The sequence below is a fragment of the Prosopis cineraria genome, unplaced genomic scaffold (genome assembly GCF_029017545.1).
Source record: "Prosopis cineraria cultivar Desert tree isolate PC_DT_omini unplaced genomic scaffold, ASM2901754v1 PC10, whole genome shotgun sequence".
Lineage (NCBI taxonomy): Eukaryota > Viridiplantae > Streptophyta > Magnoliopsida > Fabales > Fabaceae > Prosopis > Prosopis cineraria.
Genome location: NW_026555341.1, coordinates 16565425 through 16579327, shown reverse-complemented (window position 1 = coordinate 16579327; position 13903 = coordinate 16565425). Strand labels below are relative to the sequence as shown.

At 33.5% G+C, this 13903-nt stretch overlaps 1 protein-coding gene across 2 annotated transcripts; it reads left to right on the top strand.

The window, feature by feature from the left end:
- Positions 1–1092: 1092 nt before the first annotated feature.
- On the top strand, positions 1093–8004 carry LOC129323205 (uncharacterized). 2 transcript variants are annotated; one of them, XM_054969809.1, is made up of 4 exons: positions 1093–1992; positions 2080–2282; positions 7206–7280; positions 7364–8004. In XM_054969809.1, exons 1-4 carry the CDS (start codon positions 1323–1325, stop codon positions 7757–7759), a joined length of 1344 nt encoding a protein of 447 aa, XP_054825784.1. In that variant the 5' UTR covers positions 1093–1322; the 3' UTR covers positions 7760–8004. The 2 variants fall into 2 exon arrangements, with proteins under 2 accessions (XP_054825784.1, XP_054825785.1); XM_054969810.1 differs by having other exon boundaries at positions 7206–7281; positions 7368–8004.
- Positions 8005–13903: the final 5899 nt, after the last annotated feature.

Sequence of the window (13903 nt, the reverse complement as noted above, 5' to 3'; positions counted from 1 at the left end):
ATTCTTTGACTCTCGCAACTCAAGAATGTCCAGGGGAGAGGGAAGAAACTTAGATGAGATAAGGAAGCTTGGGTTTCATGGGAGTTTAGTAATTTTCATCCAAAATCACTCCGATTAAACTTTTTCTCTCTTTCTCTTCTTCGTTTTGATTTATTACTTGTCAATTTTTGCTATTTCCAAATCTATGTATGGCTAAACATAGAGGAACGGTAAACCTATTGATAGATTTGACTCGTTTTTACCTATTGGTTAAGCTTAATATTTATTTCAAACTTGTATACATATAATTATTTGATACTTGGCTAACATTAAACGTGATTTTGGATGTTGGAATTTTTCCTTGACAAAGGAGATTCTCATTTGGACTATTAGATTGAGTAATATGAAATAAGATTTTTGTTGATTTTGTATTTAGGATAAACATATGCCTAATTGCCTTATATAATCACTGTAGAGTGTTATTAGTTTGAACTGCCTCTTAGATAATTGTATTAGACATAACATAATTAATTTAAGAGAGGGTTATTAGTGGATATTGAAAGACACTTGTAACTATTAATACTCTTGATTAATAAAATTGATATTGAAATTAATTAATTAGGTTAAGATGGAGTCCATAGAGTTAATATGTGATTAGTAACTCTATGTTACTTTTTACACAAGTGGTTGTTGAAGTAAGAATCCCGTTGCATTTTGTTAAATTCAAATTTAAGTTTTGTTAATCAATTAATTTTAATTAGTTTTGTTTAATGTAAATAAAAATGAAGTCTTTATTGATTAGTTGTTATTTTACTTAATTTCTTATGAGACCTTGACATGCCAACAAATTGTGCATCACGCTCCTTCCAATATGTTTGATGTGCATTTGATACTTAAATTAGTCTTGATCCTTCTGAATAATTTTTCAGGGGATTTTATCGGAGTTTTCCCATATAATAAAATAATTAATTAAAAGAATACATAAACATATTTACCGGGATTCTAGAAAATGTTCCATTATGTGCCAAGACGGCTAATTTCCACGTTTGAGAGTTCAAACCAGCATTGCTGTCGGTGAAAAATTCTCTCTATTTATAACATCGACAATTACTCAATCAACGCTGTCTTGGAGAATTCGGTGTTTGGACACTGCATAGCTAAGTTGAGCGAGCTCGCACCTCCTCTCTCTCTCTCTCTCCCCGCTCCGCCTTTCTCCGCGTCCTAGGCATTCTCACCTCCGTCCTTCTTTTATCTTCTATATTTTCACCGCCAACGATCCTGGCGGTGCTTTTAGGAGGATTAACCAGTAAGCCGACTCAAAAGAAGTAGTGGTGGGGGTGCTAATGGCGGCCACGGCAGCCTCCGACATCACCGACGGTCCTGTCCTCAGCCTTATTAACAAGCGTATCCGTGGCCTCCGCAAGAAATACAATCGTATTTTGCAGATGGAAGAGTCTATTTCTCAGGGCAAATCAATCAACAAGGAGCAAGAAGAAGTCCTTCGTTCGAAACCCACCGTTTCGGCTCTTATCGACGAGCTGGAGAAATTGCGCCAACCTCTTTCCTCTGCCGTGAAGAAAGAAGTCCATCTTGCCCTTCAGAATAATCAAATCTTCCTGGCTTCCCAACCACTTGAAGAAAATCACCAGAAATCCGACGAACCAGAGTCTAAGAAAGAAGACTTGGACCACGTTGTGTTGGAAGATATTATTAATCTGCTCTATTTTGGGTCCTTGTTTGATGTGAAGTCGCAGAATGATTTCACCTCGACGATGCTGACGAGAACTCATGAGCGAGGATGTTGCTTGACCTACGATTATGTGACCGATGACGCCACCGATCTACTTGGAGAGAAGGATTTGGATTTGATTGCTATGCTCGGTAGTCAATTAATGTCGCGGCCTGCAGATTCAAGTTTATCCCACAAAAACGCACTGCAGCAGTGCGTAGAGCACGCAAAGCTATGGCTCGCGAGGGCAGAGCAGCCCATTGAGCCGAATGTTGATGTTACGTGTATTGTCCCCATTTTTGGTTCTTATTTTGTTAGTTTTTCTCTATGTTAATATGGCTGTATCTTGCTGATTCTAAGCCTATTTGTAGATGCGAATTTGAGGGAGAAGTTGAATAAGATCATGTCTTCAGAATACTTCACCACCTCCCCTGAGATGAAAGCTCCGGTTGAAGTTGCTGCTGCTGCGGCGGCTGGAAACTACGCTTCTTTCCAAGTGCCAGTACATGATACCATGGTAGCTGCTTCAGTTCCCGTGGAAGTGGATGGTGTGATTTCTCAGTCTCAGGAAAAGGTATTATTTCTGGCTTGTAATTGTAAATTTGTAATGTCTTGTAAATTGGGTTAAGTTTCTGTTTATGTTTAAAATTTGCTTAATAATGTTGTCTTGCGTCAGTAATTTGTGAATGGGCAAAACTTAGGGACTTAGTCTTATATATTTAATGTACTTGTATTTAATCATATTAAAACAAGTGATTTTTAATGTGTTTATAATATTAATAACAGGAATTTATTATAGAATAAATAATCTAATAATGATTCACATGTCTTGATTTAATTGGAAACAAACATATTGAGCATATGATGATACACAGGTGGTAATGGGGGCAGTAATGCAGCCTTATTATTGTTGCTGTTTATACTTAAAATTTAATTTAATGATGTTGGTTATTCAATTGTTTGATTGACGAAGTTCGTTCACATTACTTTGACGGAAAAATGGATGCTTTGAGAGGAACAATGCTTGTAACCTATTTTTTCCTTTTTAGATTTAATTACTGTAACTGACAAGTAGGAGGAGAGGGATGGGAGAAGAGTATATTCTAATTCTGTTGGTTCTCCTTTTTCATTCTTCACTGAAGATATAAGGTTATCATGAATTTATGCGGTCCTCATATGGTACAACAATTTAGTTCTGGCTTTGGATTTTAATATTTTATTCAAAGCCGTTAAGCACCTTCCTAAATGTTACTGCTGTATGATGTGCTATCATATTTGGCTTGGACCATTCATGAAGGATAGCCATGCACAGATAAATAAACGTGCCATTTACGGAAACTTCCTTTTTATTGATTTAACCGAAGATGGCAAGGTTAATTTCTGCCAGATATTACTGGTAATGTTTTATATGGGAGCTATAGCCTGTTGTAGTGAATGTTCAAGAGAAGTGGTACCAAGTTTCAGTTGTGTTTGAGGTCGAGTGGAAGTGGCTAACTCACCTTAGTTTGATATGCTACTGGAGAGATCTGATAGGTATAGTGGTTTCTGTTAAACTTTTGTGGAGTGCTAAAATAATGAATTGTTTTTTTTTTTTTTATCGCAATGGGTTATTAGGAACAAAGATTTTGTGATAGACTTTTGTGTAGACTAGAGCTAGAGCTATACCCTAATCTGAAGCAAGAGATAAGGAAGTACGTTGTGGTTAGCCAATGCTTAAGCATTTCAGCGACTGATTATTCTTTTAACGACTTTTTCACACCACCAACAGGGCATCTTGAAATTTTTAGTAACTGTACAATCCCGTGAAACCTTTACTAAACTTTCTAGGCCTTAAACTTGGGATCGGAAGGTTATAGTATAACGACTATGGTAGAACCCTCTACTGCTAACATGAATACAGAAATAAATCATAAAGTAATGAAAAAATTATAATGGAAAATAACAAAATAAACTATCCTTTGATCCAACAAGAATATGTTCATGCAAACAACACTGACAGATGTAGAATTAATAACACGGATCAAGTAAAACACTCAACTACATGATAAATGCAGTATTGAAGAAAACAGACGCAATCATCTCGGGCTAGCATTTGAGAGGCTAGCACACTTTTCCTTGGACCTTTCTGCCATATTCTTGACACCCTTATACAGCCTCCCATTTTACTAAATACCATACAACTGCCCTGTTATTTTTGCCTCCACTCATCCCTCCTCAACCTTTTAAACTTAGTAAATTATTATTTGTAACTTTGGAGTTTATGCCCTCAACTGATTGGTGAGATCAACGGGTGCTGCAGAAGGAAATCCATCCAACTTGACAGGTCCTGAATTTCCCCAAACTAAGCAATGGAACAGTCTTGCTGGTGACAACCAGAGGGTTTGCTAACAGTGGTAGCTAGGAGTCGTGAGCTAGTGGCCAATGCAAGATGTGTTAAATGGTCTAATTCCTTGTCAAAGTTTTACCGTTTAAGAAATGTCTCAAGCTTCACATTTGAGCTTGTGGCCTTGTTGGATATCCTTGGTTACAGTTGCACCGCTGAGCTAATAGAATAGAATCTTCCTATCCAATCCATCATGTAAATATTGTGCGCACTGCACCAGGCTGTAGTAGAGAGAAAGAAGTTTGAGGTACTAACTTGACTTTCTTCTGAACAATCTTTTATGTGAGAGATATGAGTCTAGTATGTGTAGTACATTCTACTAGTAAAGAAGTTTGGGGCTCCCTTGTTTAGAATAGGGACTTGGCTTGGCATGCTTACCTCTTGGCCTGGCATGCGTGCCTTTATATTATCTAATGTGATTGGGCTTTCACCTAAATCGCTATAATTTGACTACTTTAAGAACTACTACAATATTGTAGAACCACTATGGCTACTTGTAGCAAGTTTTGTAAAGCAGCTGCCACAAGCTGTATGCAACCACAGGTTTTCCTTTGTGATTATAAATTGTGAAGAATAAAAAAACTTGAAAGTTTTCTTCTCAATCCTGTATCTAAGTGCAACTAACTTTATCCTTCCACCTTTAGATGTCATAATGTGTTTTTGGCTTTGTTGCAACAAATTTCTTTTTCCATAATAATAGTTTTCACAAGAATCTCCTAAAATCATGCTTCCCTAAGATGACTTTATTTGTGTGTTCATTAAAGTTCTTTAAACATGTAGTCATGAAGGCAAATGTAGTAACACCTGCAAACGTGTTTTTTAATCTCAAAAGGCATACTTCATGAGATAGAAAGCATGGTTTAAGTGGGTATATTCATGCTGTAGGTTGCATTTGTAGTTTGCTTCAGTCTAAAATCATTCATTTAGTGTTCTGGAAGCATGATATGATTTACCTGATTTTGTTTGTGCCGAAAGCTTAGCTTTTAACTGTGGTTCCCAAGCATTCAAACCAAGCACATGGAGACTAAGGGCATGCAATTACCTTTTCAGCCTGTTAACTTCATTTTCATTAGTTTTATCCTTAAAACTTGGTGAGAGCTTCATAAATACCTCTCTTCAAGGCCCCTTTATGGAAAGGTTTTACTGACTAAAGGACTCAAGGATTTGACTAAAAACTGGAGGCTAATATAAGTCTACAGTTAGGGACTAAAGGATTTGACTATAATTGATTTTGGCCATCAGAATGAAGATCTCCTAGCAGTCAATCCCATATGTTTTGGTAAATCCTTTTTTGCCCTTGTACCTTTCTGCACTTCCATTAGCTTTACATTTGATGGTAAACACCCATTTGCTGTCGACTGTCCTTTTGCCTCTTGTTAAGCTCTCAGCCCTCCTCCTTTCAAAAGCATCAGTCCCTTCCATAGTTGCGTCTTTTCGAATCTGGATCATCTAATGCTTCTTGAATGTTTCTCGAGACAATAAAAAGTAATTCTAGATATAAAAGTTTTGCATTTATCGGGAAGTTTATGAAAAGGTAATTCTAGATATAAAAACTTCGCTTTTATTGGGAAGTTTATGGTAAAACAATTCATTTTAAATGGGATGATTGATGTTTGAACTTACTCCTTTTCTATGGGCTATAGGATTGTCAAAGTTACGTTGTTGTTGCTTGGATTACCCAATATTTCAGTCCCTGATTAGTTGGTTTGCTCTGCTTTGGGAGACAGACCTTTATCCTTCTTTGTCTTTCTTTGATGATAAACTAGAAGTTTAATGTTCAATTGCGGTATTGACCCTCATCTGAGAATCACGTAAACTGGGCACTCTGCTTTCAATATGATGAGCAATATTGCTTTCCATATCAGAGTCAGCGGGTTTGATGGAATGTAACATAGACAGTGGGTTAACAGAAGTTATGTGCAGGTTGTAAGCATTATTTTCGGTAACAATTTTGTAAACAATTTTCTATGCTGGTAATAGTGTATGGAAGTTTTTAACAGGTGGGAATCAAGTTTTGATACCCACCTGAACATTATAGTACATCTTATTAGAATGTTTAGTAAATAAGTGAATTGTACTTAGTCTTAGGTACAGCCTTGCAGGACGCCTGCGTTTATAGAAGCAAGTCAAAGTGTTATAAAGAAGTCCTAAAGTCTTGGAACAAACAAACTAACTTGATAAGTGAATTGAAAATAGAATTTAAATGTCTGATATCCATCCTTTTAAACCGTGGGATAAAGATATAAGTGATTAAGATATTGTGAATAATATGAAATGTCCCAATCAGTTTTTAAAGTACTTGTTTTACTTTTTGATGCTTTTTACTATATTGCCTAAGTTTGCTTTTCTATTTTTTTTTTAATATCAAAAAGGGAGTACAATGTTACTAGGCAAAAGCCCAAAATACAAAAAGGATCTAACCAAAAAAATCCCATTAGAGAGGATAGAGTGATACCCAAAGCATTGTTATGCAGAATTAAAAAAAAAAAAAAAAATTGTGGTAAGCAAGAGTTAAAGCTAAGGCATGCCTAAATGTTCTACTAATTCGATGATACGTGCCTCGCCTTGCAATTTGGCCATTGTTTGTGTAAGCTGAGTCTAGTCACCCGTGACAAATGGTGGTTCAGCTACTCTTTCATGGTCTGATTTTCTGTAATTTCCAAATTTAGTAAGCTGGTTTATATCATTTCTCTATCGCTTTCTGTTGTCCTTCATTTTTTAAATATAAAAAACCCTTCTTTAACCTTTTGTGTCTGTTCTTGCATTATAGTCTCTGTCGGTTAAGAGTTCCTTTTCATGCTCTATAGTATATTGGCATCTTTCTCAGCTCTCCTATTATTCTGTGAAAGCAAACCAGCTTTCTATAGGAGAGAAAGTTAACTTTTTGAGTAGCTTTTTAATCACTCTTAGAAGATACTCTTATGATTATTCACTTCGGATTATCAACCTTTAATACTAGTGGAAGAAAGTATATTTCTGACAGCTAGTGGTTATAAGAGCTAGGCTAGTTTATATATTTATTTGAGAACATTTTATAGGATAAACAGCCTATCGTCAAATTTTGCCCTTTCTTTGCTATTTATATTTAGCTCACTGGTTTCACACATTTTGTAGGATGAAGGGACAGCAGATTTTCAAGGACATGAATCTGGAGATGATCAGGCTTTTCCTGATGGGGAGCTGCAGAAGGTACTCATGGTTTTTGTTCAGGTAGCTAGTCTAAATTTTTATGACTTGATCTTATCTGACGTTGAAAGGTCTATTCTTTTCAGGAAGAAGTAGAAATAGGAGCAGAGAATGCTTCTGAGGTATTGTTGTCAGTTCAACCAGAATATATCAGCAACACAGGGTCTGAGCATGATGAGAGGGAGCATGATTCAAGTGATGCAAAGGAGAAACAGTATTTCACCCGAAGATCTTACCCGAATCAAAGAGGCAACCGTCGTGGTGATGGCGGTCGGAGGGGTTATTCAAATGTGCGTGCAGGTCGAGGTCAAGGTAGCTATCAAAATGGGCGCAACCAATATTATGACCAGCCTGGAGATTATTATCCTCAGAACTATAACTACCGGGGAAGAAACGGCAGAGGTGGTGGTAACTCTTACAAGCACCATGGATCTGGTGGTCAAGTCAACGATGTTTCAGCTGATGTGGGAGTTGGATCATGATCGAGCTCTTAGTATTTATTGCTCCCTATTATATGTAAGGATATCTTTTATTCACCTTCAGCGGCCCCCCCCCTCCCAAAAAAAAAAAAAAAAAAAAATTGGAACACTATAATTCACCTGATATGGAACACGATGTGAAGAATTTTCTCGACCAATTCTGCCATTTTTGCAGTCTGGTTAGTAGTCGAGACTGATGTCTAAAATACTGGAAGAATCTAGTTGCAACATAGCGTATAGGGTCTCTAGCCTAGCACATCAGGGCATATAGTATAATCAGATATTATATGTTCAACTCAAGGTTAGCCTAAACTGCTCATTTTTCCAATGTCATGAAAGCCAAACGTCCAAATCGGCTGGTCGAGGTATTGGTTCATGATTCAATGATCGGACCATAATTTGAACCGTAGTTTAACCGGTTATAAATAAATTAATATATTTTAAATATTATACATTTGAAATAGAAAGAAATAATCATATATAGTAACAAATAAAAATAAATGTTTAAATTTTAAACAAAATAATATATAATAAAAAATATAATATTCATCAATATTACATTATTTTCATCCAAAATATATATAAGTATTTCATAATTCATAATTTATAACTTTAAAATATATACACATATACATAATTTATGCATATTTTATACATTTTTTTATTTCATAATGCTTATTAGGTATAAATATGTATAAATTATAATTTTAAAATATGAATTAAAAATAAAAAAATTAAAAAACAATATAATCGGTTCTTGCCCGGTTTTGGCCGGTTTTACCGGTTCGTGGCTGGTTATGTCAGTTCTTGATTGGTTCTTGAAATTTTTAGTTTTTTGTCATGACCGGACTGGACTTGGGACCGGTTCCCGATTGAACCGGTTGGACCGGCCGGTCCGGTCTGGTACTGATAACACTGCATTTTTTAGAGGAGATTTGGACTATTTAAACTTATTTTTGGCCAAGATTAAAATTTTATATTTATATATTTTTTTCAAATTTACAATTAGAAAATCTTTATAGGTGGAAATAAATAATTGAGTAAACACGTCTTAGAAATAAGGGTGAAATATACTGAGCATCCTTCTATTATGAAATAATTAAACAGACTTCTCATTTATTTGGAAAATGCGTATAATTTTTTTTAAAATTAAAATATGTTACATGATTTTTTTTGTATATTTGATATTCCATTTTTATTTAAAATCATTAGTTGACTGTTAAATATGACTTTCAAATTTTTAATTTGATCAAAATGCCCCAATTTATCATAAGAATTTTCTAAAAATATGTTTGCCAAATTTTTTAATATAATAATTACGTATTCAAATTTTTATTATATTATAAAATTTATTAATTTGGCATATTGTAAAATTTTATTTTTTTAATTTTCATCAAATTTATTAAATTTTATTAATTTATGTTTATTAAAATTCCTAAAAATATATTTTTGTTCATCACATTTTATATACTATATACATACGTCCAAGAGGTTATATAAATAATTTAAATTTAAAATTTAAAATTTGTAAACGTATTTTTGACAATAATTATGTAATTTTCAAAATAATATAATTCAGAATTTATTAGGTGAGGGTTAAATTATTAAATAAAATTTGTTGTGATCTGAATTTTATTTAAAAATAAGTTTTTAGAATATGTTTAACGGAATTGATGGATTAGATTATTAAGGCAAATACAATGGTAGTTAAAGTATATTTTATTCTATAAATAAATATAATATGGTTTATTTTGATCGCTAAAAGTCCAAGTGCTAAATCACCGGTCTATGTAATTTAAAATATGTGAGGTTTTGGTGAATTGTGTTGATTTACAAATAACATTTTGATTTTTAGTATTTACAACTACAGTTTGAAATTAACCACTCCTCTCCTCAAACTTAAGTATAAGATTATTCTCTATAAATAATTTGGAATTAAATAACAAGTAGCTTCTCACGAATCATAGCTTTTGTTTTAATATTAACAACTATGAGTTTAACATTCACAAGTCTCCTTAACTGTCAATATTTTTCATGAGTTAACTGCGCAGCAAGAAGTAGCCCAGAATTGAATAATAAGGTCCCTTTCTTGAATAACAATTTTAGAGTACGGTATTAACAATTATGAATTTGAAATTAAAATGTCCTCTCAACAAAGTCAATTGTAAGATTATTATTCCCTCCATTCTAAATTATTAGAAGTTTTTGAATAAAATTTCATAAAAATTTTTTTATTAAATAAATTGAATAACTTTATTTTAAAAAAATATAAACTTTTAAAAGAAAAGATAATATTAGAATTAGTCTATTTAATAAAATTTTAATTTTTTTAAGGTGTTTATATTTTAGGATCAAATTTTTTTCACAAGTGTCTTGTAATTTATGAGAGGGTGTATTTTGCATAAGTACAACGGAACTAAATAACAAGTTCCATTTTATGAGTAGATTTACAATATTAATGACTATGGGATTTGAAATTAACAACTCTTCCCCATAATGCCATTTCCTTTCATGAATAATTATTTTGGTTTTCATTTCCTCTTCCATGAATAACGAATTGAAAATCAAAGATGCTATTCGTGAAAGGAAATTGTAATTAACTTTGCGAAGAGAAGTTGTTAATTTTGAGCCTGTAGCTGTTGATGTTAAAAAGCCAAGTTCTTATTCGCAAGAGGCTATTTGTTATCGTATTATAGCTATAAGTTACTCCAGAAACATGAAGGGCAGTATGGCTATTTTGCAAGTAAAATTATTGTCAGATATTAAGTTTATTGAGACTGCAGTGACATTAATTGATTTCATGCCACTTCATTAGCATTTCAATAATTTGGTGGGTCTTATTTGTCATTCTCCCTTTAAAGGAACCGTGGAGTGGTTCTAGAGAGATGTTCAAAGACTAGAATTTGTTGAGTTTTACGAAAATAATCTTATATTGAAATAGATTGTATGGCTCTCTGCAAAGCTTTGCTGATTACTATTTACTCTCTCTGTTAAAAAAATATAAAATATTTTTAATTGAATTTCACTTCTCAATAAAATAGTTACTTTCATTCAAATTAACCTTACCTTTTTATATTTATCCTTATTTAACAAAGTATTTTATCTTAAAATAAATATAGAGTAATTTATTCAATAGAGGCATTTTAAAAAAAACAATGATTATATTTTAAAAGACTAAAAATGTTTTACATTTTTTAACAAAGGGAGTATGTCTCAATTTATAAGACAGGATACTTTTGAGAGAAATTTGGTACCTCAAAATATAAGATACTTTGACGAAAATAAAATTTCATTAATGATACTTTTTTAATATTACTTTTTTTTATTATATTTTGTCTCTTTAATTTTTTTTATAAATGGAATATTGAATGAAGGTTGTAAAATATATTTAATAAATTTTGTTAATACACATGATTTTATACAAAAATATCTTATAAATTGGGGGGGAGGGGGAGTGATTCTTTAATGGATTGTGATTGTTGGTGCATTGTTAATGTGGTAGCAAAAGTGATTTTCATGTCTTCAAGAATTTCTTAGTCCCTAAGCAAGAAGTTAAAAATGGGCATTGATTGGCATGATAGGTAACGTTTTAAAGAGGTAATTGAGTAGGTTGAGAACAAAGTAGATTTGCCAATAGCCTAGTGGTATGAAATTCATATATTCTAGGTTCAATTCCACTAGTTTCAAGTGATTAAATTGGTATATAAAAAGTTTATCATTGATATATAATAATATATCATTAACAAATATAATAAATTAGTTATAATGTAAAATATAATAGATGTTGAGTTGTTTGATCCTATAACATGGATTATATTCATAAAAACTTCTTTAATATCTTTTTCTGGTTAAACTTACGGTGTTTTGAAGCTTCATTACTTGTTTTTTGTATTTGGAGGTTTGCTGTTATTTTAAAATTCAAATTTCTAGCCCTAAAAAAGAAAAAAAAAACTGTATGATACATAATTTTGTTTTTTTGTTTTTTTTTTTTGGGAAATACGAAGACACAAGGTCACAAGCTAAAGCTTGGAAAAGGAAGAAACAAAAACTAAGAAAATATCCTACATAACAGGCACATTAGAAGCAATCGGTGACATCCTGATGAAACACTTGTCAGCACAACATCTGTCAAAACATATTACAGGGCATAAGTTAGCAAGGTAATATCAGCATTGGAGATTTGGAGTTACTTTAATTTGTATCCATTCTTGGCTACAAGATCAATGCAACCAATGTTATCTCAAAAATAGAAGACATTTTAATAAAATTAATATTTTATTAATGATATTTTTCTAATATTGCCCCCTTCATTTTAAATTATAAAACAATTTTAGACAAAATTTTACATACCAATAAAGCTTATTAAATATATTTTACAGTCTTAATTTTTCAAGGCAAAAATATAATATCTCATTGATGAAAGAATATTGAAGAAAGATAATATATGGAAAGGGTAATATTAAAAAAGTATCATTAATAAAATCTTATTTTTATTAAAGTGTTTGATATTTTAAGACGTTAAATCTTTCTTAAAAGTGTTTTATAATTTGAAACAGGTATAGTACCATACATCAACCTACTGACCTCAGATATAAGAGATCTTATGAAGGTTGGGAGCGTCAATTGAGTCTAAGTAAACATGAATTTTAAAAAAGCCAAGCTGTTTTGATAGCATTAAACCTGCTCTTACTGAAACGGAAAGAACAGAAACGAGTTGAAACGGAAGGCACACACATAATGGAGCATAATAAACTCTTTGTAACCTTCTCTTAATTTCTGTAACCTTCCTTTAAATTTGTATGGTTCAGTTTCACAAATTCCAGGACTATAAATAGGACCCTTGTGGCTGTGTAAGAGGCAGACTTGAAAAGAATAAGAATTACTTGTTTTCATTTGGTTTCTGTGCCATTTTGGTATCAAAGCCAGGTTCAGAGAGTGAGAGAGTAAGTTACAGTTGAGAAAGTACGCCGGAAAGAAGAGAGATTCAGAGGAGGAGTCCCTGACGTCTTTGCGTTTTGCAATCCAGGCATTTTCTTGAAAAACTAACATCACCATTGTGCTCAGGAGGTCCGAAAACGTGGAACAAGAGGCTTCCTGTCACCAGAAAACACTACACGCACCATCACGCGCCTCCGTCTGAAGTCCACGCGCCTCACCGCCGATCCACGTGCCGTCACGTGCCATCCGGAGGTTGAAGACGCTGAAGGTCAACCCAGTAGTGTTCTGCCACGTGTCATCATCACCACGTCACTGTACCCAGTCAGCCAAAGTTTCAAAAATTACATTTTTGCCCTAAATCTTTCAGTAATTCCAAATTGGCCCCGATTTTCTATGAAACTTCATATTGACCCCAAAATTTTCTAAAATTCCATTTTAACCCCTAAACTTTCTTAAAATCACACTTTTGCCCCTTTATTTTACCTAAATTCTATTTTAACCCCTATATTTTTCATAAATTATAATTTAACCCCATCATTCTTCCAGAATCTCTATTTTACCCCCTAGACAGTCTAAAATCCCCGTTTTGCCCCTAGCCTTTTGAAAAATCTCACTTTACCTCTATATCCTTCAACGTTTCCATCTGCACTCTAATCTTTCCCATATCCCTAGCCTTGACACTTATCCAAAATGCCTCCAAGACATAGACATGTGCACAAGGTTGAGATGGAAGTGATGAGACGTAGGATATGAGAGTTGGAAGCCACTATGGAATTACAGCAAACTCTGTTAAACAACAACAGAGAAAACTTAGAGGGAGATTCGGGAAGCAGTAGTTCGTCATCTACCAACAACCACCGCCGCCCACGACAACAGCAATTCTGCCTTAATGACATCAAGGTTTACATTCCTGAATTCGAGGGAAGGCTCCAGCCAGATGAGTTTGTAGATTGGCTGCAAACTGTTGAACGAGTATTTGAATAGAAGGAGATTTCAGATGTGCAGAAAGTCAAGATTATTGCCCTCAAACTCAAGAAACATGCTTCTATTTGGTGGGAAAACCTCAGACAGAAGCGGGAACGTAAGGGAAAGCACAAGATTGAGACCTGGGAGAAAATGAAACGCCAGCTCACTAGGAAATTTCTCCCAGATCATTACCACCAAGATAATTTTATCCAACTACAAAATCTTCGATAGAGATCTTTATCT

What these genes read in the sequence shown, in the direction of transcription:
- LOC129323205 (XM_054969809.1), top strand. Translation starts at nt 1,323, where the DNA reads ATGGCGGCCACGGCAGCCTCCGACATCACCGACGGTCCTGTCCTCAGC. An exon ending in GCCGAATGTTGATGTTACGT is followed by an intron (nt 1,993 to 2,079) that starts GTATTGTCCCCA and finishes GCCTATTTGTAG; the next exon opens with ATGCGAATTTGAGGGAGAAG. An exon ending in CTGATGGGGAGCTGCAGAAG is followed by an intron (nt 7,281 to 7,363) that starts GTACTCATGGTT and finishes TATTCTTTTCAG; the next exon opens with GAAGAAGTAGAAATAGGAGC.